Here is a 24,761-nt window from a genome sequence, read left to right on the forward strand (position 1 = left end):
AATTACATTGAAACAAAATCGATTCTTTTTACTGTTCTCACCATGATTTTCCGTTTTTCCCCTTCTTTTTAAGGTTAATGTTTAGAATTTCGCTTCCTATTTTCTTTTTCTTTCAATAATTTTATGTTTTAACTATTTGACAGGATTTGTCAATTTTTCTATAGGGGAAGAAGTAAACTTCGATCATCAACAGGTATTGATCATTTAATTTTGATGTATAATTTTCGTCTCAATTATAATTGTAAAATCTTAATTAGAATTAGTTTAATTATTAGCAGCTTGGAATTGTAATTAGAATTAGTTTGATTTTTTAATAAGTGTAATTGGACATTATTTTCTTAATTTTATAGTTAATTTATTTTTGTGATGATGATCATGATGCATAATTTATCGATATTAGTTTGATCGTGATGAATGTCATAAACGTGATTTTATTTTAATTATTTATTTGTGTCTTTAACGATAGCATCTAATTTTGATTTTTAATTATTTTTGAAAAATTATTTGGTAATTTATAAGATTTAGTTGTTTTAGAAAATATTTTTTCTTATATTGTGGGCCAAAAGATATTTTTTTGGATTTTATTATCCAAAATTGTAAAAAATTACCAAAAATAAATAAATGGTGGGGCCATAATCAACCAGAAGCTCCGATTGACCACAACGCTCGAAAAAACTCTGTTTTTATGTAGAGAATTTGATTTGCAAAATTGGAAAATAAAGGTTATTGTATGCATGGAATAGTGATATGAAATATCGTATAAGCCACTGTATTAACTTACATTTCCAACGTAATCGATAAACAATATAAAGATTATTTTTAAATTTGTCCCTTTTCTTATGGTGATTTTTTTAGATGGAGTATCGTATCAGTTTTATTGTGTTTATACGGAAATTTGGGTATTATTAGGATTCGGGATATTATAATTTAGATTATAATTACTTATATATCCGGATGTATGCCTTCACAGTTTTTCTATGCATAACCATTATTTTTTCCGTCTTTTTCTCTATTCACCTCCCAACCTGCATAATAAATTCTTGAGTTTAATATTTTATTTTAACGAAGTTTTCTCCCTAGATTTTTGGAGATTTGGGCAGCAAAAAGAGATGGCGAGTCTTCTCTGACCTAGTTAAAATGCAATTCATGATTAAAGTTTCTTATAAATTACTAGGATTCTGAAAATCCTGGTAATTGCGTATATTAGCAACATGTAATGATTGATATACAATCAAAATGTTTTTGCTGACTGATAAAAGATTGTATTTACTCAGCATTTTAATTTTCTCTCTCTCTACGTTAGGTTTAGAACTGTGTAGCAACAATTAGGCTTGGCAATAAAATGAAAGAATTTTTAGTCTGTGCTTCCAATTTCCAAACAGACGCGCACCATACACATTAACGGATTTACTGACTAGGTTGTGGTGAGAGTATTCCAAAACAGAACTTTGTGACAGATTGTGATTCCACACTATATATTATTACTTCCCATTTACACCTCTTACTTATATGCATTCTCCCTTGCATCAACTTGTAGGTTTATTACCAAATTGACGTGACTGCATCGGATTGAAGTAGCGGGAGAAGTAGAGTCAATGTGAGTGGAGGATGAAATGGACTCTTCCACAAGAGATATAAAAGAATCTACTACAGTACATACAGAAGATTCTACTACAGAATATATAGAAGACTCACAATAGTGTGCTTAAGTGAAAGTAGATATAAACTCTGCCAGTAGATGGATCTAACCACTAATATCCTTTTTAGAATGAGTTGTAACCAAGGAAAACACAATCTTTACTCCTATGTTGGAATTTAGAGCTGGTATACGCCTAATGTGCCAATTTATGTGTGCCCGTAAATGAGCAAAAAAAATGCTTAGGAACTGCTCGTGTAAAACTAATGTTTTGAAGGAAAGTTAAAGGTCCAGTTTGGAAACAAATTTCAGATTGCTTTATGGAGGCAAAAAAATATTTTTTTTTTGTGAAGAAAAGAACTTTCTTTTTGACTTCTACTACTCGTTTCCAAACATGCTCTTAAAAATGGTGTGCATGCCGTTTATCCTAATCCCATCGAACCACATCAAAACTAAGCTGTATCAAAAACCAGCAAAGTATCCCACTGACCTTTGCGGTTTTTATACCTAGCTTTCGTTCCTTCCTTCCTTCGTTCCTAGTGCAAATAAAATTAGATCTCTTCCACCGCGACCTTCAAATATCATCTCAAAAAACATTCATTTTCTGGCAAGTTTTTCTTCGGATGAATCAATATTATAATCTACTTCAACTTGTTAAGTAACTTCAATTGTTTTTCTGTGAAAGAGTTAGGGTTTTTTAAGATTATTACTTCCCTTAGTTTTGGCTACAAATCCATGATTAGGGTTATTATTAGTTGATTTTGGAAGATTTTAAAGTTACACCTTTATCAAGTTTTTGCTATCTCACTAAATTTGTGTGTTTAATTGCTATTTTAAGTTTGAATTATTGGTTGAAATTAGTTTTCCTCTAAGTATTTTAAAGAGTATTTTGTCAACCTTTCGTCTTGCTCATTTGTGTGGATTCTGATGTTTGGAGGGTTGCGTCTGTGTGAATTCACTTCGTTCTGTATACTAGGAATTAGGTCATGTTTGATGCTTCAACACATTTATCTACTTCTAATGTCAAAGTTTTGTGATATAGATAACTTACCGTATCAGTTAATGGATAATGTTGCAGAAATGCTATCCCTATGGTGTTATGAGCGGAGATTAATCTGCTGAAATGCAGCTCCGACACACCCTTTATTAGACAAGATATTAAGATGGCAGAAACTCAACGTAACAGAGAATTGTTATCTCCTCTAAACTTGAAAATTTGCCCTTTGCAATCTTTTTATTTTTGACTCTGGTGTTTCTAGATCTCCGTCAATTCATTCTTAGATACTGGTGTCTCTAATTTTGCCTCTTTGTATTGTTAAAATGTTTAGTGGGGATACATTGGTATGTAGATAAAAGTTACATGGGATAGCCCAAGGATATTTGATTTTTAGACACTAGATATCCAATATGTTGTCTCAATGTTTACTCGTATTTGGTTACAAGTCCACTTCAGATAGATCTGTAAACATTTCTCTGCTCTTGGGTGCAGCATTAAGTAGTTGACTTTTTACAAAAGGGATAAAGAAAGATAACTGACTTGATACTAATAGCAAAAATATTCTCAGTATATCTATTTTCTTTTGAAAGCATGTAAAGTTCTGAATGTTTTTAGCTTTTTACACTTACAATGCTCTTTGTAGTTTATGATCTGATAAAGTTGTTTTACTCTTGATGTCTAGGGAACATTTGAATCAGCCTAAAAATGGAGGATAGTGAATATCAAGGAGAGAGAGCTCCCTCTCGTGGAAATGAATGGGAAGTTGTCTCTCTTACGGCTTCGACATATGCTGCTGCCCCTGGTCCAAAAGGCTTGGATTCCGTCAATGATGATATGGGCAGTGATGTTGGTGGAGATGAAGTTGAAACGTCTACTGCAATGTTCATGTCTAAACATTTCGTCTTCCCACCGAGCCAGCACGAGAATCTACCAGTACAGCCTGATTGCAGTAACAGCGTCACTCAGGATTCTTTGCATCACAATGAAGTGTCTCGACTGGATATGGAGGAAGGTGAGAAATCTGAGAAATTTGACGAAGATAGTTGGAATATTAAAGGATTGGAAGTACTAGAAGAGTTGCACCACTCTCAGTTCTTTGATGAAAAGGGCGAAAATTCACCTCTTTGTGAAGAAAGTATTAGTTTCCAAGGGATAAAATTGGTCAACAAAGAGGATATTATAGACATGAATGCTAATCTCTGTTCATATCATGATGTTGAGGCAAGTTTAAGTGCATCCACAATCAGTGAGAGTACAACTGTTATGCCTGAACCTGGTGCTGCAGCCAAGTTGGATTCTTCTTCTAAAATCTCCGAATCTCACAATCCTCCAGAGGAAGATAACCATGGGCTTCCTTGTGAGGCGTGGTGGAAGAAACGCGCAACTTCTTGGTACAGTCAAGCTAAGGATGCAAATGCTCTGTGGTCTGTTGTCGTGGCTGCAGCTCTGATGGGGTTTGTAGTCATAGGGCACAGGTGGCAGCGAGAAAGTTCTCAAGGTCGCCAACTTAAGTGGCACTTCAGCATCAGCGATGAGGTATTCATTTCCCTGTTGGCAATCTTGTTATACTTTGTTGATACCATCTATGTCTTTTTGTGAACTAGCACTTCATAGCATTGATGATAATGATTGTGGCAGCTTATTGGTTATTCTCTGGTTTTATCGACATTGCATCATCAGTACGTGCATCTTATATTCTTTAAATATGATATTTTTAAAACTGTTCTCTTTCCATCGCTGAGTTTATTCCTTAATGGAGAAACAATGAAGCATGGAATGGAAGGGTTTGGAAGAGATACTATGCCCATTGAGCAAAGCCAAAAGGTTAACTTGCACTGTTTTATCGAATTTTTTTCCTTTTATATGTCAAATGACTCGTACATATTTTGCGATGTTATTTTTTACACGGAGACCTATAAATTACTGCTTTTCCTTCCGGAGTTATTACTTTAAAGAAACTCCTTACTGCTTTTCCTCTTATCCTTATGAAACCTTGGCCTACGATTATTTCTAAATTGGTTTAGTCTTAATTTTGAAAGTAGGGTTACAGATGATCTACGTAAGGTAGTTGCAGGAAGCCACTAGAGAACCTCCAATACAAGGAGGTTGGGTCTGTGTTAGTTAACCAAACTTACCGAATAGCAACCAGTATTTTTATACTTCTTTACCTAGATATGCACACAACAGTGAAAGATCGTTTCAATGAAATTGCATAGGAAATTTACCATTAGCATCTCATTTAAAGATCATGGATTATAAGTTCCACATATCGGTTTATTTTTAGGATTTCCAATTTTGATCAAAATTCAAACATAATGAAAATGCACTTGTTCTTTTCTTCTCTTCTCTTTTCTATTCTCAATTATTTTTTCCAAAGTGTGGTTAGTGGCTAATTCCTCGATCATATTTGTTGATGGGAATGCTTTTGCTTTTGAAATAGTAAATACTCAGTTTTGGATCGTCTTTTTCCGTCGTGACTCCCTTTTTTTCTATTGATGTTTTATTTTTTCACTTAGTAATATTCAGTGTACAAATTGATCTTACTGCAGAAGCTTTATAAGCTGCTGAACCCGATATCTCGTTTGAAAAATGTGGTTGTGGGTGGTGCTGCCCAGCGACAAAGTTTTTACATGATCAGGGCCAGTCCCTCTGCATAACATTAAGACAATGATGATGACGAAAAAGTTCATGGTGGGTTAATCTCAGTTGGTCCGACTGAGACACAATGTTGGATGTGTGATCAAGACTTATTTAACCTTTTGTTGCTTTGGTTGTAAATAACTTTTAAACATTGTGCTTATTATATATATTCAAGTTAGTCTTTGTGTGCAAAGTGTTAGGTTTTCTGGAACTTCTTTGTATGGGTTGTGCAGAGTGTATAGTCCAGTTCTCCCAGTGTTTTAAATTGTGTGCTTCTTGTATATTGCCTCCTTTTGTGTAATATCAATGGGAAACAATTTGCTACTTTAATGTAATATAAGTTTGTGTCTTCATTGCTTGCTTGTAATATAGTCAGACACATGAAAATGAGTGAAATTTAGAATTATGCTGTGCAGAAATTTTATTTACATCAGGAATGGTTGGTCGGAGAGGAGCATATGAAGGGTGCATTTCTCCATATTCAGGCAATCTCATGGTGTTTGCAAGGTTGTTTTCTCATGTTTTCCTCGTCTGAGGATTTTTGCCCCCCAAATGGTTGACCTCCTTGGCAGGGAGCAGTTAAAACTGTTGGAACTTTTTTTAGCCAAGTATTTTGCTTGCACTTGCAAGCTAGGAATGGTACACACACCGATGAACACGTAAACTTGAGCCGATGGTGGCAAATGTTGGGCTGAAATATCATTCCCGGAGTTCCAAAATTCCAAAAGAAGAGAAAAAATATAAAGCGGGCAAACTAGTTCTGGTTCCTCTATCGATCGATTTGCAGTCTTTTTTTTTTCCCTCTGCTCATTTTGTAATTCCTCTTCACTATCATCCACCCCAACTCCGTCTCCGATGCTGAGCTTCAATGGCACACCCTAGACAAGTAAGAAGTCCCTCTTGTCTCTTCCTCTCTACAGATTTTATTCATGAATCATTATATTAGGGTTTAAGATTTATCTGTCTGATTCTGGACTTCTGAGATGTCAAGTTTTTAATTCTCTAAGGTTTATACAAATTTGTACCTCTTTGAATGTGAATGTTGATAGTAATTGTTATTTCAGCTTTGCAAAAATGCAGAAAATTATCAAACGTGGTGTTACTCTTGGTGATAGGATTCATCGGACAATCATTTACTCGTATTTACAGAAACAATGTTGCTTTTCAATCTCCTCAAAATCAATTTCTAGTTCCAGTACTGATCCATTGCAAAAGTTGTCATAAAGACTGGTTAGCTCCAAATGAAGTCTTGAAAATCTTCAATACCATTAGAGATTCTGATTCACTTATGAACGCCTTGGAAAGAGTCTCACACCGTAAAGATTACAAACCTAATGAAACACTTTTCACTCTGGTGATTTCGAAGCTTTCTCAATCGAAGAATTTTGATGCAATTAATGATATTATGAAGAGAATCAAAACTGAAGAAAAGAGTCGGTGTAAGCTCTCGGATGATTTCTTTTACTTTGTTATTAAGATTTATGGAAATGTTGGTGGTTATGTTGAGGAAGCTGTTAGAACTCTCTTTGCGATGCCGGATTACAATTGCTGGCCGTCTACTAGAACTTTCAATTTTGTGCTTAACTTGCTTGTTTCTTCGAGACGGTATGAAATTATTCATGAAGTTTACTTGGGTGCTGCTAAATTGGGAGTGGTTGTTGATACTTGTTCTTTTAATATACTTATCAAAGGTTTATGTAAAAATGACGATGTGAAAGAAGCTTTTGAATTGCTGGATGAGTTCCCTAAACAAGATTGTCAGCCAAATGCGGTAACGTACTCCACTTTGATGCATTGTTTATGCAGAAATGGAAGAATTGATGAAGCATTTAAGCTGTTGGAAAGAATGGAAAATGAGGGTTGTGATCCGGATGCAATTACATTCAACGTATTGATCTCTGGACTAGGGGAGCAAGGGAGAGCAGATGAGGGGATTGAACTTTTGGATAAAATGAAGATGAATGGGTGTAAACCAAATTCTGGGTCATATCAAGTTGTTCTATACAGTATAATTGATTCCAAGAAGTTTGTTGATGCTAAGCGTTTCATGGATAGGATGATGTCAGAGGGATTTTCGCCTAGTTTTTTGTCGTACAAGACGGTGATAGAGGGACTCTGCAAGGAGAACCGTTTGGGAGATGTGGATTTTGCTTTGAATCAGATGATGCAAAGGATTTGTTCCGAAGATGGGAACATGGAAAAAGATTGTCGAAAGCATTTTTCAAGGAAGGGAAGAACTCAGTAGCCATAATGGAATATGTCTGTGAGTTTTTGCATTTAAATCTTTCTCCTGTCGTTAAGAACTCGGGACTAAGCTGGTATAGAAATTTGGGGGAATATGCAAATTGTACCCGAGAAGATTCATTTTAAACCACTGATAGGGACTGCTGGTAAATCTCTTGTACTGGTGACGCTTGAGTGAGAATTTGTCACTCGCTGCTAATGTGGCTCAAGAAGACCCCCTCATGTGGTTGGTGCTAGCTTGAATTTTAAGCTCGATCATCTTTATTGTTTCGACTTAAGAGTCTTGCCCAGAATCATATGCTGTTGTCTTTCTGACTAGCCTTGTGGCAGAGAGCTCTAAATTGGTATTCTTCTATCAAATGTTTTGGAGGCACAACATGGCCAAGGAAGATAGGTGATACCATAATTCACTTTGAATTGGATTAATAGGGTAAGAACAATGATAAACTAAAACTTCCTGGAGGTGGGAGGTAATGAAGCGGATCAATATCATTTCAGTGTTTTTTTCTACCCAAGAATTTGGGTAACTAGATGTACTTTTCTCACAGTAGTTTCGCCCTTATTAACTCATGTGATTCCTGACATTGCATTTGGTAACCATTCCTAATTTGCTGGATGCAGAGTAGCAAGTGTTGATGTGCTTTTTCTTTCCCTGATGAACAGTAGTATACATAGCACCAAAAGGCTTTCAGGAGAACCAGATTATTTTTCTGTTGAGCATAGTGTGCATGCAGCATGGCAGCTTTTAAGACATGATGTCAATTTGTACCGAAGCCAGGTATGGAAATTTATAATGGTTCAAGATACAGAATTTTTTGAATCCTTGATACATCATGTTTTCTTCTTTACCTTGTTCTGAAGTTTGTAACCACATGGTTCATGGCAAAGAATCTATTTTTTTTTAAGACACTTGTACAGTTGCTGCAGCTCTCTGTTGCTGTCATATACAAATTAGAAAATGCACCATGATTTTTCTAAACCAAACTTTTATGCACTGTATGCACTTGAGTTAACATTAGAAGTCAGATTTAGCGCTTAAATCATAGGTACCCGCCTTAGTGAGTGGCAGATGAGAAAGCTATAAGAATTTAAGGCAGTTGCAATACACTAAAGATTAAGTGCCTGATATTATAAGAAAACAGAAAGTTGTATATATGTATAATATAAACATATGTTCCGAAACCGAAAATAAGAAATTGACATATGTTCTTTATTCATATTCTAGGCAGGCTTTCTGTAGGGGGCTTTTGGTAAACCAAAAGCAAGGTTTAGGCTTTTTTAGTTTGCAGTAGTTTCGACAAAGAGTTGAACATCCACAATGCATCAGAAACTAAACGGTGCATAAGCGCAGAGTAGAAGACCCGACTATATCCTGGAGTCGAACAATGCTCTTTGTGTAGGCTACAGCACCTAAATTATTATTATCAGCTACTCTACTGAAAACCGGAGCAATCAATTTTTGGCGTTGTGTATCATAACAAGCCAATCCTTCATTGTATTTCAAATAAATCTTCTTACCTCGCATGCATAAGGATTTAATATGGATGTTTTCAACGCCATAAGGATTTATGGCGTTGTGTATCATACGCCTTGCACTAAAACTGTAGCTTTTGATCCAGGTAGTTTCTTCGTTGACAGAGTCCTTTTGCATCTTCCATATACCTACCATTCCAGAAGAGATACCATGCGTCATAAGACAAAGACTCTTATCAAGTTCTACCAAGAACGTATTGTAGTTGCCGCAACACTGTGCCTTTTGATGATCAGGTTCAGGAATCAATTTTAACCTCTCAGCTGCAACATCGAAACACAAAATGTTTTCGGATGCGAGCCAATATATAGATCCTTCAACAAACACTAGTTCCGGATGCTCATCGGGGTCCCCTAAATCTGGGCAAGGAAAGCTGGGTTGGTGTTGGATTTTTCTCCATGACATGGTTGTACCTAACTCTAAGACCTCACATTCCAATGAAGAGTTGGAAAAACACAGTTTCAATTGAACCACTTTGTATACATTCATTTTTGCATCGAAACCAAATACACATGCGCTTGCCTCCTCATCTTCTTCTTCAATCCAAGGTTTCGGAAGCTCTAGTATTTCTCTGGTGATTGGGTTCACCATAAGCAAAGGAAACACCGTATGAAAACACAGCAAGCTGTTGCAGGAAGTCAGTTTTGATATCCCATCGGTAGGCACCTTTATTCTGAACTTGTCATTTTCCATGATCTTACGACTAGGGACATCTTCGTGTTCCCACAATTTGTTGAAAATTGTCAGATAAAGATAGTATTTTTGAATACAATTTGCATAGATGAAAACAATACTAATAGATTGATCATTTCTTTGTGATGATCAAAATGTTTTTTCACGAATTTAGGATCTTTGATCAGTGATCATGTATGAGATGTGTAGGAAGATGTTTTACAATACTGGAATCTCTCGAGATAAAAGGTTCATGATGATCACTTTGGTTTATTTTGCATATTTTGATGGGATGACCTAACTGAGAATTCATCTTTGAAAGAGTTTGATATCTCTCCTGCAGGACTATAACTTAGTGCTTATTACTTAGCTTAAGCCAGTTGATGAAGCAGGGCTTATATAGACATGGGGAAAGAAATTAATTTTTGCTTTAGTTGTTGAATGAGTTGATTGCGTGTTGAAAAAATCGACAATTGTTTTTCCTTTTTTCCTAGTTTGTTTTCAGTTTTAATTTCTATCATTCCTGGCATAAGCCATTTCAGGTGCTATAATTTGTTGAGATTCCTCTTAATTCTTCTTTAATTAAGACCACCCAAAACCAAAAGTCTATCTACCTAGATTCAAATTAAAGCTGACATTGATGCGCAGAAGTAACCAAAACATGTGACTCCGTCTCCATCAACCATTAACATATACAGGTCTAACATTGACAAAGCAATTGTTCGACGCATATAGAATTACAAAAACAGATGAACCGGTGTGTAACTTGAGTTCATCAAGCAGGTCAGGATACAAGTTGGCGCTGGGCTCGCAACTTGTTCCTCTTGCTATGGTATATATGTTTGTAGGCCAAGCTCAAGCCGGTCGGGCCAACTTGGTTGCTTTTTCCATATTGGTTGCTTTACTCACAAATCACTATTAGCTTCACTTTACAAATTAACAGTGCCAACAACTTCAACGTCTGCCTACTCACTTATCTCAACACTCAAACTGATTACTCTCACTTCACTCTATCACTATTCACTCAATCTCGTACTCTGGAAATTTCTAGAGCATGATGAGCAACCTACAGATATCTACTCTATTCAATTCAAAAAATTTAATTTTAATACATGAAAGCAATGGACCAAAAACTACAAGTGAAGCTGTAAAATTTATTAGCCGGACTTAGAGCATCCACAGTGGGCGAGTATAACCAAAAATTTGGGATGAGATCGTAACACAGTGGGACGGAGTAAAGATCAAATCCCAACCAAAGATCAAATTCCAGACCAAATATGGTCGCGACCAAATCCCAAATTCTAATATAGTCGGGCGTAAATTTAAAGTACGCTTGTTGCTGGGCGTAAATTTAAAGTACGCTTGTTAACGGGCGGAGATTTAAATTACGCCCGATGAAATTTTAATTAAATAAAAAAAAAAAAAAGAATGAGGCGGACTTTTAAAGTCCGCCTGATGAAAGTTGCAAAGAATGGGGCGGACTTTTAAAGTCCGCCCGATGAAATTTTAATGAGGCGGACTTTTAAAGTCCGCCTGATGAAATTTACAAAAAATGGGGCGGACTTTTAAAGTTCGCCTGATGAAATTTTAATCATGTACCGTTGTGTCACAACACGGACTAAACCCAAATTTTGGTCTTTTTTTTGATCTTTGATCTTTGGTTTTGATCGCACCACTGCAGTTGCTCTTAACGGAGGTTTCTACGGTTTAAAATTTATTTTCTTACGATTTTATTCTAATTTAAAAACAAGAAAAACAAAAAGCTATACTCTCTCGGATATTTTATCTCTCTACTTTTCTCTTTTCTTCTTCCATCCGGGTCTGTATCTTCCATGAAAATCAAACATCATAAAATTTTATCACAACAAAAATTGAAGGAAAGAAAAACACAGAACTTGCTTATGATATCGATCATTATTAGGTTAATTCTTGCACTTGTTTCGTCAATTATAGGAATATAAGGTCACTCTGTTTCTTTTCTTCAACTTCTTTTTAATCATAAAAATAGATAAAATCCATGGAAGTCCATGAAATCACATCTCTAATATCAAATAGCTTACCATATTGTATAACAATCTGCAGACGAGCTTGAAAACCGTAAAAAAAATCACTTAATTCCATACAAACTTTTAAAACCCTATCTTAATTTTGTATATACACATACGTAATTTTAATGCTGGTGCGTTTTTCTACTAAAAGCTGCTCTAATATGGAGTTCCAGATGCATATGGTGTTCCAGACGAATTAGGAAGATTAAAGATATTTGAGCATAATCGATATCACCATTTTATTGCTTTACCAAGCTCTGGGGAACAGAGAGAGAAGAAAAAGACAAAGATCAAAAAAGTAGATGAGAAAGCTATGTATTTGTGATTTCCGATGAATATTTGCTAGTGTTCCTTTAAATAATTTAAGAGACTCGGCAAATGAGGAGAGGAGGAACGTCCACCCCGGTTAAAGCCAGGGTGCACAGAGTCGGACTCCTAGAAGGACAAGTTTAACTGTTTGGCGGTAGTGCATGGGGAAACTTGACTTTTTTCTTTTTCATTTTTGCCCTTGATTTTTTTGGGGTTAGTCGATTGAGATTTGTGGAAAAAATTTTAGTGACTTCTAAAATTTCTTGTTAGTTAATAGAGAGTTCTTTAAAATCTCAAACAATCTTTGTTATTGGGTCTTGACTTTCTAAAAGTCTTCATAATTCTCTGTTATTAGATTTGGAATTTGAAATCAATGATTCATAATTTTGAGAGATTTGTAGAGACTTTTATTACTCCCTCTGTACCTATTATATAGGCAGAGTTTAAAAATTTTGTAGTACTATTAGATAGGCGGAGCTCCACTTCCAAAGTTGTTTTTTCCACATGCACCCCTATTAATGATGCATGGGTATCATACAATCTAGTTTTACGTGTGAGATAGAGATATATAAAATAATATTTATACTGGAACAAGGTAAGGATAAATTTGGAAAGTAGAAGTAAATTTATGAAAACTAAACGTATTCTTATTCTAAGAGAATACTACTTCTCCGCCTATATAATAGGTACAGAGGGAGTACAAAACATACCATAAATAGATAAGTAGGTGACATTTTGAGAGACTTTGTTATTTCTCATTTCTTTAAGTATTAGATATCAAAATATTAAAAACAATAACCAAATAAGCTACAATTAAATTCATAAAAAATGAAGAAAAAAATTGTTGTCTTTCAAAACCCAATAGGTTTACTAGAGATTCAAATCCCTTCTGTTCATCTCGTTTTGATTTTATTGGAAAACTGGTTATAATTTCTGTTAGCCATGCATGGACTAATACATTTTCATTGGAATATTTATATATTCATTTTTTAAAATAAATAAATACTATATTATTTGTCTCATATGTGTAAGCTGAAATTCATATATGTTTTATTATCTCAATGAATCACCATAATTCCTTGAAAATCATTCAGAGAGTATCTCAAATTCTCTAAACTCACAGAGAGTCACCCAAAATCTCTTACATAAAAAGTCTCTTAATGTCTCTACTAATCCAACTGACTAACCCCCTGTTAAATTTTTTTCATCGGCTCATTTTGTAGATGAACGGTGTGTTACTGCAAAGTTCAATCGTACCCTTATTTTATTTTTTTCATCCATGAGTTGTATTAATAGTTTTAGGGGTAAAATTATAAACCGGTTTTTGTTAAATTAAAACCTTTCTATTATGACGTGGTTACATTATACACCACTTTACTTTGAGTTTTTAATATTTTCTTCTACAAGTACGGTAGAAGAATCAGAGGACCTCTCCGGTCATACTTTTGTTTTCAATTTTTTCATTATGCTTTTACTTAAATAAATTGGGGGAATAAAAGTAAATCAGGGGATCGTTATAGTCGTACTCTTGTTTTCAATTTTTTCATTATGCTTTTACTTAAATAAATTGGGGGAATAAAAGTAAATCGTGGAAACTTGAGGGGTATCTGAAAATTTAGGCACACACAGTGCATCCGACAATCTGGTCTAAACCTAATTATGTCGGTGGTGGATTTGTAACGCTACTCCCAACGCTGACTTTTCTGCTTTAACGGATGCATTTTCGATGACTATTGCTAAATTGACCAAGCAAGCATATTTGAGGCTGAGTGGAGTGGAGAAGGGGATGTATGGGTTGAACAGTGTTGACACGTCACCAGGAGGAGAGGACTGAGTGGAGCGGTGAGGAAGAGAATTTTAATATGGGCGAGGATTGATTCCTCGTCCAAAAGTTTTTTATTTATTTAAAACATTAGAGGTGGACCCAAAATCTGTTATTAATATATTTTATTAGAGTTTTAATTATAATAAAAGACAAAGTGAGGATTGTTTCCTCGTTTTTCTTTCTTTTAGGGTGAGGATTGAAACCTCGCCCAATTTTAAATACCCTCCAACGTACCCTGGATTCGAGCAGAGAAAAATTCATTGTATTTGTATTAGGCCTTTAGCCACTACAGCCTGTCACTATCGTCCCCATGTTTTCCTCCACTCCACTCAGCCTGAGAACTAATTGACGCACTCTTCCCTCTTTGGATACGTATTTAATGTTGTTTCTGGTTGTGGCTCTTGATCGGTTCTTGGATTTGTTATTCTCTGTGGACTTTGTTCACTATGCAGATATTTTCTGGTGCCGTCTGTTTGCATGCAGGAGCTGGCTCAAGTTTGTGCATGTCTTTGTACTGTGTTTAGTCTTTACTTTGAATTTCTTTAAATACAGAAGTATCATCTTTTTTGGTAACCTTCATGGCTGATGCTTCACTGAACATCATATATATGTTTTTGATGTATAACACCTACCGGCTGTCGGTCAACAATAACATCCTTAGGATATCTTAGTTTGCCAGCGGTATACCTAGCATCCTCTTTTTGCGGTGTCCAAAATGGCATTTATTTCCGTGATTTATCAGCTTGCACGTGGTATACCATCTCCAATTACAATTGGTCAGGACTGTAACAGGGAGCATTCGTCATTTTATCAATCGTTTATTTTCATAGACCAAAATCTTTGGCAAAGTGATCTTAACTTGCCGTAATTGTAACACATGCAATCTTTTCGTCTATCACACTGAGACGCCTTGTCTAGTACTTGCTAGACTGAGCTGCCCAAGGAAGAGAGCTCATCTTTTTTCTTTTCTGTTTTAAGAAAAACTTAGGATAAAAGAGCACCTAAGACTGATACATAGAGTTTTCAGTGGTTGGATTGCGCATCCAACCAGCATTGTTCTTACGTAAGAGAACATAATTAAAAGAATCCATATTCTGAAGTTTGTGGATGATCTTGAGACTTAATAAAACAAAATATACAGGATTAATATCAGTAGTACTGTCCTCCTCTTCACTATTGCTTCTTTCATAATAACTTAAATGAAATCTTCGTTTGACAGCTTTATGGTAGAGCAACTTGAACCGAATTAGAATCTCCATGGTTTCAGCTTGTATCTCTATATTTGTTTGCTGCATTTCTTTGGCCCATTGGAAAGCTAGGTTTGCACCTCCTGTTGCTCCCCAAGCTCCAGAGTGTCCTGGATGTCCTTTAGTATCAATGATGATTCCTGCAAAATACAACATAGTCAGAGCAGTATAGTAATCAAGCTTTCTGGATCTTGCAGGGTACATATTTTGACGGTCTTCCCATAATCTGTTTGTAAATTCTGATTCAGATTATAGGGAGTGATGTTGTGGCTCATTGTTGAATCTATTTCCTCGGGTAAGAGAGAAAAATCATTCATAATGTGCTCTGGTAAGTTGTGGATTCTATTGTGGTTACAGAGATGTTGTTTAATGCGCATAGAAGTGATTGCCGCATTTGGCTTGATCTGTCTGAACACCAGATCAACATCTCGCCTTCAAGATATACCAACATGTAGTGGCATATATATTGCAGTCCTGGTTGATCATCTCAGTCAGAAACCAGGAGTTCATCCATTCCATGAATATAGTAGTGTTATCAAAGTGAGTGTTATAAGAGCCAAGAATTTCCTTCCAAACTAAAGTTGCAGCAGGGAAATTTAAGAACATATGTGTCATGGTTTCTTATTCCCCACTATTGCAAATGGTACTTAAGGGATCAATGTAATGTAGTATGCTAGCTTTTTTAGCATTAGTGGGGAGTATTCCATGAGCACATTTCCATAAAAAGATCATGATAACTAGAGCCACATTCATGTTCCATATTTCCTCCCAGCTGCATGTTATAGTATCATTCTTGTAAAGATTGTCAATCTTTGCCTTATATAGAGCCTTGACAGAGAATTTTCCAGAGTCATTAAGGTTCCATATTATCTTGTCTTTTTCAGCAGGATGGGTTTCCATGGCAATAATATCTTGAGAAACATTGTTGTAGAAAAGAGATTTCACTAGAGTGACATTCCAGTTCCCATTTGGAAGAAGGAGAGACTCCACTGTTTCAATATGATGTGGACAGTTTGGTGGTTTATTGAGTTTTTCAGTGATGTTTGGGATCCAGATATCCTCCCAAATTTTGATTTTTCTCCCATTACCAACTCCAGACACAGTGCTACTGAATGTTGTTGATTCCTTCAAGAATTCCTTTCCATATCCAGGAGTCACCATCTTTTGATTTTGTATCCATGTTGAGGACATTCCTGCCAATTAGATACTTTGCATCCATAAGTTTGTACCAAAGAGAGTCTTTATCTTGCTCTAGCCTCCAGCCAATTTTTGTGATCATAGAGCTGTTAAAAAGTTCCATGTTCATGAAGCTCAATCCTCCTAACTCTTTTGGTTTGCACGCTGCAGTCTAAGCTTTAGGGTAGTATCCAGTTGGGTTTTCTATGTTTTTCCCCCAGAAAAAATCCCTTTGAAGGTTATTGATTTCTTTGCAGGTCTGCTTAGGTATCTTGAAGCAGTTCATCTGATAAATACATGCAGATGGGGTGACAGATTTGACGAGCACTTCCCTCCCTGCAGGATTCAGATGAACATTCTTCCAGCTAGAAAGTCTCAGTTTCAGTTTTTCAACTCCAGGTTTGAAAGAGCTGATTTTGCTTCTGTGAGTGAAGAGGAGTAATCCTAGGTATTTATCATTCAACTGAAGATCTTGAACACCCATACTGTTGCTTATGAGAGGTATAAGATTTGGGTTTGTATTCTTGCTGAAGAAAACTCCTGATTTGTTGTAATTGATAAGTTGCCCAGATGTGCTTCCAAAGATTTCTAAGATGTCCATGATGTTTTGAGCTTCAGGCAAGTTGGCTTTGCAGAATATCATGCAGTCATCAACAAAAGGAGGTGGTTGATTGATGGTGCAGCTTTGCAGATTTTTATTCCATGGATAATGCCCAGTTCCCCAGCATGGATAAGAGTTCTGGAAAGAGATTCCATGCAGAAGAGAAAGATATATGGTGAAAGAGGATCACCTTTTCTTAAGCCTCTGCAGGGTTTGAAGAACTTGTCAGGTGAGCCATTTATAAAAACAACAGAAGTGGAGGCTGATATGCATTGCTTTATCTTGTTACACCATTGATCATTGAATCCAATCTTATTCATTATGGATAACAAAAAATTCAAATCAACTCTGTCAAAAGCTTTTTCCATATCTATTTTGAACCCATAGTTCCAGAGTCTCTTTTTTATCTCATGTTGTGTATGATATCATGAGCAATAGCTATGTTGTCAGATATTTGTCTTCCAGGAATGAAGGCAGATTGATAAGGAGATATGATTTTGTTTAGGTGAGGTTTCATTCTCTGAGCTATGAGTTTGGATATGATTTTATAGGTTGTATTGCAAAGACTGGTGGGTCTAAAATGTCTAGGGGAAGTAGGATTGTCAGTTTTTGGGATGACGGATATGAAGGTAGAATTCATTTATTTTAGAAGGTGGCCAGAGGTGAAGAAACGTTGAACCATTTTGACAATATCATTTCCTATGATATCCAAGTTGGCTTTGAAGAAGTTTGGTGGGAATCCATCAGGTCCTGGATCTTTATCACTATCCATGCTGAATAAAATAGATTTTATTTCATTTTAGTCAGGGTTCCTGTTGAGCATAATGTTGTCAGTTGAGGTTATGGTAGTGGGTATGCGTTTGATGATTATGGGGAAATGTTTATGGCTTCAGCAGTAGCCATGTTGGAGAAGTGAGTACTAAAAGTAATTGGTGTTTTGGTCTCCCAATTTAATCAGATGATCCCTGCTTTTGGTTTTCCAGAAATTTTCTTCTATGTCATGCCAGTTTTTGAGTTGTTTACTTGCATCTGCTCGGGCATGTCCTCTATCCTCCTTGTAGTAGTTGTTGTGTAGCCAGTTTAAGTAGTCTTTGCATTCTTCAATATTGGTTTTGATGTTGCCATAGACTTCCTTGTTCCAGACTCTGACTTGTAGTTTTATATCTTTGAGTCTTCTGGCAATAGTGAAGGCACTGGATCCAGAAATAGCTTTGCTTCAGCATTCAACTATTATTTTCTTGCAATCTTCATGATCCAACCAAGGGCCAAAGAACTTGAATGGTATTTTTCCAATGTGGGTTTAAAATTAGCAGAATGGGGTAATGGTCAGACCCTATGGCCAACATATTGGTGATACTGGTGTTGTAAAAAAGAGCTAGCCAATCATCAGTTGCTAGTCCCCTATATAATCTCTGTTCAGTTAGAGCATGACCCTTCTTTTGTTTGACCAAGTAAATGGGCATCCATTAAAGCCAATATCAACCAAATCCATGTCAAGAATTTTGTTATTGAATAGAGAAGCTTCAGGGGCATCAATTGGGTGAGTATTGAATTTTTCAGTATCATGAAGGATAAAATTGAAGTAACATATTACCATCCAAGGTAACTTATTTGTGGCTGCAGTTTTATCTATCATTTTCCAAAAGTTTAATTTTTTTTGAGTATCATAGGGACTTCCATAATACCCTGTGAAGAGCCAAGAGGGGATATTGGCAGGACTGATTATTGCATTGATATGGTTTAAGGAGAAGCCCATAATGTCTAAGGAAATATTGCTTTTCCATATCAATGCTAATCCACCAGCTGTGCCACTTTCCCCTCCTGGATTGACAAACCAGTAGTTGTTGACACCAATATAATGAAGAGTTTTCTTAAGCTTATCCTGATATTGTTTATTCTCAGAGAGAAATATGATGTCAGGGTTCAAGTTATTAAGCATATCATTAAGGTGTCTCTTAGCATCCCTAGTTCCCAATCCTTGACAATTCCATGCCAAGGCAGTGAAAAATTTCCAAAAGTAGGACACATTTGGATACTTGGAGATGAGTCTTCTATTGATGTGGTCATAATAAGTGTGTATGATATAGTGAGCTATGCATAAAAGATAGAGGGGTCTTAAAATAAAAATAATAAAGGGGGATAAGAAATTGTACCAATGATCCAGAGGAGGAGCTTTCTAAGATACCATTAGCCATTAAGAGAGGAGTATTGCCAATCTGCTCATTTGTATCTTCAGTCAAGTCTTTGAATCTCTTTGTGTTGGCCAACTCAGAAATGTTGTGAGGTTGATTATTTTCATTGGGGTGAGGTTTGTTCCTTTTAGGGTCATGAGTAGCAGTATTTGAAGGGAATTCACTTAAGTTTTCAAAGCTATGAGCTTTTTTCTTAGCTTTCCAGACTTCCTTCTTCTTCTTGGCAATTTCAATATCCATACTGGCTTTGAGTTGGGACAGAGTGGGAAGGGTATTGAAAGGAATATTTTTTGGTGCAGAAGAAGTTGGGAAAATGTGTTCAGCAACAGCACTGTCAGCAGCAGCAGCTTCGGCATGAACTATTGTTTCAGAGTTGTTAATATGATGATCTCTTGCAACAGCTTTCATTTTTGGAAGTTTTCTTGTATAAACCCACTATTTTTTTTGCCAATTCTAATCTTCTGTTTTTGATTTGACATGCCAGCACATCAGGGTGAGGAAAGCTTGACAGATCAAAAGGAGAAAGATGAGCTCCAAAGATGATGGGACTGTTGGAGGATGAAGTAACATTAGCTATGGATTTTTCAAGTTCCAGTCTTTTAGAAGCCTTCATTTTTGCTTCAAATTATGTAGCTGCATCAGCATCAGAGTAGTGTCTATGGATGATATCTTTACCAGCTTGAACAATTTTTTGTTGAGTGGTTCTTGGTGGGGGAGCTGGTTGAGGGGTTGGAAAGGACTAGTGAGCAGGATGGTTTTGAGTTGGTGAAGTGGCACAAAGGGGGTCAGGGTGGTCAAGAATTCTGCATACTTTACAAAACTTTATGCCATTGAGGGCATATGCAACTTCCAACCAGTGAGAAATAGTAGGAGTTTCAAAATCTTCAATACCAAACTTGGTAGACTTAGTGACATTGATTGTAAGCTTTACCTCCAAATTTTTTTCAAATCTATCTATACCATATGATTTTTTAGCATCTTGATAAACACCAATTGGCTTAACTATATTTATGATGTCAGGGATGATATAGGTTGGGATTCTCTTGACAAGGAGCCAAATCATGATTTTTGACAATAGTTATTCATCAATCAGCTCAGGGCCATTGACAATAAAACCTACTAAGACCATAAGTTTCTCAAAAACTCCTCTAGTACCTCCTTTTCTTAAAGTTGTATAATCTTCTTCATGAGTGGTTCTTAGGATGTAAAAATTTCTTCTCCTGTTCCAAACATCAATTACTTTAATTCTACTATGCATTTCCTAATTTGCATTAATGAGGTTACTAACTCTGGATCTTTGAAAGCAAATGTTGCTACAGAGTTTACCAATAAAACATCCTTTCCGGTCTTGAGGTTGTTTGGTTTTGATATTATCAGGATTAATGAAGACTTTTGGGAACAAATCCTATGAAATGTTTAGAGTTGAGTTCATCTTGTGGACTAGGTTATCAATGGAGTTAAGATTGGAGTTCGAGGAGGAGGACATGAGGCTAAGAAGGTGAGACAAGAGAAAGTAGAGAGTGAAAAGGTTATGTTCACTTGGTATAGTGTAGGTAATGGTTGTTTTTCCAAATAGTGGGGGGAGTTCACAGGCTTTAATTTGAATTTTATTCACGGGTGTATGTTGATGCTTGTCGTATTTCGGATGACTATCCAGAGAATTGATATTTTGGGTCAAATAATCGAGTGAAATGATAATAATATACTTGTGTATAAAGCAGACTCCAATGACTTTGTTGCGTTGGTCTTGTGCTTCTATGGATAACGGTACCTTGGATGTGGACCTATCATGTAAAGACAATCTATGTATGTGTTGTTAGCATTATTGAAGCTAAAATTGAGAGTAGTCATTTTTACCATCTTGTTGTACTTTCTAACCTTGGCGTCTTCTGGTGTAGTATGACAGTGTAAAGAGTGTTGATTGAGACCTTGTTTTGGTTTGAGATGCTGGTTTGAAATCCAAGGCCCATCTGAGGCTTCGTGGTGTATCTCGACCCGGAGGGATTTCCAATCAGTTTGGCTCAAATTTCGAGTCAGCTTATCTGGATTCAGGTATGTGAGCGTGTTAGTAGCACATGCAAAGATACAGTCATCCACGAGAGCCGAAACAATTTTTTTCGCCAAGCGTGTTGTGGTTTTGGGATTGTTTGCCATCTGTCAAAAAAGAAGGGTTAGTAGCAGTTATAAGGGCTAATGTAGGGGAAATTGAAAAGACAGTGCAAGAAGGAAGAGGTTGAGTGAAGCGAGTGGTTTCTCTTCGGGAACTGCTGTCAATTAATATTGAGTCGACCCACGACCGATTCGAGAAATCCTTTAAATGGAGCCAATTAACCATCAGAGAGAATTTCATATCCACTATTTCTTGTTTGTTCCTCCCCTTTCTCTGATTCCTAAATCGGTTTATAGGATCTTCAACATCATGTATGATAATCACAACAACGTTGATCGAAAAGGCAAGAGAAAGATTCAGGAAGTTGATATTAAGCCTCATATTCATTAGTACCCCCATGAGTATTGTGTAGACTATTTGCCTTATGGGATTGTATTTTCTCAAGGATGTGAATCCCCTGATTTTGAAGAGAGCTTTTCCTGGTATTTGGACGATCTGCAACACAATGTAAATGTGAAGGTGGAGGAGTACTTGCAGAAAGATGGACCTCCTAGAATTGTTCATGAGTTGTTGGTTGATTCCTCTGTAGAGAGATTGAGACAGTTTTTCAAGAAACCGAAGCCTGCCCCTATCAATCAAGATACCAGTAATCCTTTTGAGGCTCAAGGTCAACAAAAGGTTCCAGAGAGCAGCAAGCATCGATATGGAAACAATGAGGTTGGTGTTGATGAAGATGAAATTGGGCCTTCTCTCCTCCTTCTGCATCAAAGCCTCGATGGGTTGGTTCTGATGATGATTCTTGGGTGTTGTATGCTTATCATCCAAAGTACGGGCCTTTCCAAGTGCATGAAGGTATTGTTGTTGTTGCAGATCGGTTCCTTGTGTCTGGATTGAGTAGAGTTAGCTTTCAATCCATCACTCGTGCTATTGAGGAAAGGTTTGTGGTGTGTCAATTGGTTGTTAAACCATGGCGACACAATGAACCAGTCCATTATCCGATGATGGATGCCCTTTGCCCTGTAACTGGATTGATTGGCAAGGCAATATTTTCTGGTGTAATGCAGTCCTCTGCCGATCCGATCCCCGATCCAATCTATCCATCTACTGTTCCTGACGAGAATGAGACAATGACTCCTGCTCCTGAGCCGTATTTTAATGAGGATGAAGTCGATATTGACCTTGAAGCAACTGTTGGATCTTCCAGCCAGTCTAATCTGAAGCAGTGAATTGCAGAGATTTCTGTTCGCATGACTCGAAGCCGGACCCGGAATGTCAGCCAGGGGACTCGGAGCAAAGTTGGACGGAAACAAAAGTAAGTACTCAGAGGAGCTATCTATTTCTAATATCTGCAAAGTAATGCCATCTTTTCGTGAATTTGATAGGGTGCTAGAATTGAGAGGGGGGAGGTTTAAACTTTGATTTTTGGTTAGGTTGAACAATTTATTTCTGTTTAGTGTTGGTTTATCAGGACAAGGTCTTTTAATTTTGTAATGGCAGACAAGCTTTTTTGGTGGTGCTTTATTGATTAAATTTGGTTTGTGTTGAAAATGATAGTATGATGAATTTGTGGTTTGAAGTAAAAATTGGGTTTGATTGATAACCCTTTAGGAAAATTAGTAAGGGGCCTAGGTGAAATTGTAACCTGAATTGAGTTTGTAACTTGAATTGATCTTGAGATAAATTGCACCTGATCGTTGAGAGGTTTCATCCTTGAGGTTATTGCTTTCATCCAGGTAGTTCTAATTGTTACTATTACCTTTGACATGAGAGTTTGTGATTGATGTCGTAAAAGCACTATTAGGGACTGTAGTTAATGTTGTTGATGCATTATCAGGGACAATAGTTGGATTTGTGATTCCTGAGCTTCCTACATTGCTTGTGGTGTTTATGATTCTCGAGATTTCTATTTTTCTTGTGAAATTTGTGATTGCTCTGAGATGTTTACTTTCTGTGTCATCAGTGATTGCTCTAAGATGTTTACTTCCTGTGTAATCAGTGATTTCTTTGAACTTCATAGTTTCTGTGATTTGGGTGGGATTTTAATTGAGACAATTGCAAGCACATAGGTGATTTTTTTTAGTAATCTCCATTAGAGTGAATGATTGAGTAGCCAACAATATAAACTAGGAACATGGGTTAAGATTCTGAGGAAGTAGGCATAGAGATTTGAATACCGGTGAGAAAATCCGGCGAGAAAGTTCGATAGGAAATAGTCGTTAGCTCAGATGAAGACAAGCATAACGGATAGAAATTGACGGAGATAGGAGACCGGAGGGAAAGAAAGGGAGAAATCAGGGAGATTCAAACTTAGGAGAGAGAATTGAGAGAGATTAGCAAAGAGGAAAAAAAATAGAATCTTTTGATGGGTTAATCAAAAGCAGAGGATATGAAAAAAAACAGATTAATAATGCTAAATAAAATTAAAACAGTGAAAAGCAAATTATAAATACCATTTGGATCTACCCATGGAGAAAACACTAGAGAAAATTATAATCTTTGAAAAGTTTTTAATCTTCCAGATGAATTAATGGGAAGAGAGCTCATCTCTTACGTATAGTGTGTTCAATCTCATTTCCTCATTTGTTTAAAGTTTCCCTTACTTCTATTAACTACTCCATCCATCTAATGTATATACGAGGAGGGGAGTTCTTTTTTTAGTTTAAGAACTTTTTCTTATATACAAATTTTCATGTTTTTTCCCAATTAATCCTTAACCAATTTCCAATAACTCAAAACATTAACTTTTTAACAATACATATACATAATAAATATGGGTGTACAATATAGGAAAAATCTCATCTTGAAATTGGAGTTTGGCTTATCTAAATAGACCACCAAAATCCAAAACCCCTCTTATATATGTTGGACATACAAATTACTAAAATTAAATTGAACGACTAGATGAGATTTGACAGTACTCACTATATGGGGATGTCAGATAAAAATTATTTCTAAAATAAAAATGTTACATGAACACTTTAGAGAAAGAATGCACATAATAAAACTATAACACACCGATGAATATACACTTAAGCTAAGCGTAGCAAATGTTGGGCCGAAGTATCATTTTCCAAAGTTCCAAAAGAAGAAAAAATAAAAATAAAAACGCCCACAAACCAGTTCTAGTTCCTAATCGAATCTATCAACTGATTTCACTTTTTTGTAATCCTCTTCACTAGCGCAACTACTATCTCAACTCTCTCTCCGACGCTAGTGTTTCTGGATTTCAATGTCATATCCTAGAAATGTAAGAAGTTCGATCTTCTCTCATCCTCTATATGTATTTTATCCATGATTGATTATGAATAATCTGATTCCGGGCATCTAAGATGTTAAAATTTTAATTCTCTACTTGTATTTAAGTTAGTGCACAAATTTATACCTCTTTGAATTTGAATGTTAATAGTAATTCAATTCTAGTTTCTCATACTTATAAGTTCCATCTGAAAGAGACTTTTCTGAATTATCTAGTCTTACTGATGCAATTTCTCACTGTAGCTCAAAAAATCAAGAATTAGATCATTTGATTCATC

General features: G+C 36.2%; 3 protein-coding genes and 1 pseudogene across 4 annotated transcripts; 2 read left to right on the plus strand and 2 right to left on the minus strand.

The window, feature by feature from the left end:
- Positions 1-2,087: 2,087 nt before the first annotated feature.
- LOC113282972 (ATG8-interacting protein 1-like) lies at positions 2,088-5,640 on the plus strand. 2 transcript variants are annotated; one of them, XM_026532082.1, is made up of 3 exons: positions 2,088-2,243; positions 3,316-4,169; positions 5,183-5,636. In XM_026532082.1, the coding sequence occupies exons 2-3, from the start codon at positions 3,339-3,341 to the stop codon at positions 5,288-5,290; spliced, it is 939 nt and encodes a 312-aa protein (XP_026387867.1). In that variant the 5' UTR covers positions 2,088-2,243; positions 3,316-3,338; the 3' UTR covers positions 5,291-5,636. The 2 variants fall into 2 exon arrangements, with proteins under 2 accessions (XP_026387867.1, XP_026387868.1); XM_026532083.1 differs by having other exon boundaries at positions 2,095-2,289; positions 5,183-5,640.
- A 412-nt stretch (positions 5,641-6,052) lies between these two features.
- LOC113282975 lies at positions 6,053-9,876 on the plus strand (annotated as a pseudogene).
- LOC113279737 (putative F-box protein At1g47790) lies at positions 8,848-9,741 on the minus strand. Its single transcript, XM_026528407.1, has one exon. The coding sequence runs from the start codon at positions 9,739-9,741 to the stop codon at positions 8,848-8,850; it is 894 nt and encodes a 297-aa protein (XP_026384192.1).
- Positions 9,877-18,346: 8,470 nt separating the features above from the next.
- LOC113279739 lies at positions 18,347-19,526 on the minus strand. The gene is made up of 2 exons (XM_026528409.1): positions 19,112-19,526; positions 18,347-18,903 (listed from the first exon to the last, which is right to left on the minus strand). Exons 1-2 carry the CDS (start codon positions 19,524-19,526, stop codon positions 18,347-18,349), a joined length of 972 nt encoding a protein of 323 aa, XP_026384194.1.
- Between the last annotated feature and the right edge of the window lie 5,235 nt (positions 19,527-24,761).

The sequence above is a fragment of the Papaver somniferum genome, chromosome 5 (genome assembly GCF_003573695.1).
Source record: "Papaver somniferum cultivar HN1 chromosome 5, ASM357369v1, whole genome shotgun sequence".
In the NCBI taxonomy this organism is placed as follows: domain Eukaryota; kingdom Viridiplantae; phylum Streptophyta; class Magnoliopsida; order Ranunculales; family Papaveraceae; genus Papaver; species Papaver somniferum.

Coding starts and splice junctions, on each gene's coding strand:
- LOC113282972 (XM_026532082.1), top strand. CDS start 3,339: ATGGAGGATAGTGAATATCAAGGAGAGAGAGCTCCCTCTCGTGGAAAT. Junction 4,170..5,182: donor ACTTCAGCATCAGCGATGAG/GTATTCATTTCC, acceptor ATCTTACTGCAG/AAGCTTTATAAGCTGCTGAA.
- LOC113279737 (XM_026528407.1), bottom strand. CDS start 9,741: ATGGAAAATGACAAGTTCAGAATAAAGGTGCCTACCGATGGGATATCA.
- LOC113279739 (XM_026528409.1), bottom strand. CDS start 19,526: ATGAAAGCTGTTGCAAGAGATCATCATATTAACAACTCTGAAACAATA. Junction 18,904..19,111: donor TCCTCTCTTAATGGCTAATG/GTATCTTAGAAA, acceptor GGAATTGTCAAG/GATTGGGAACTAGGGATGCT.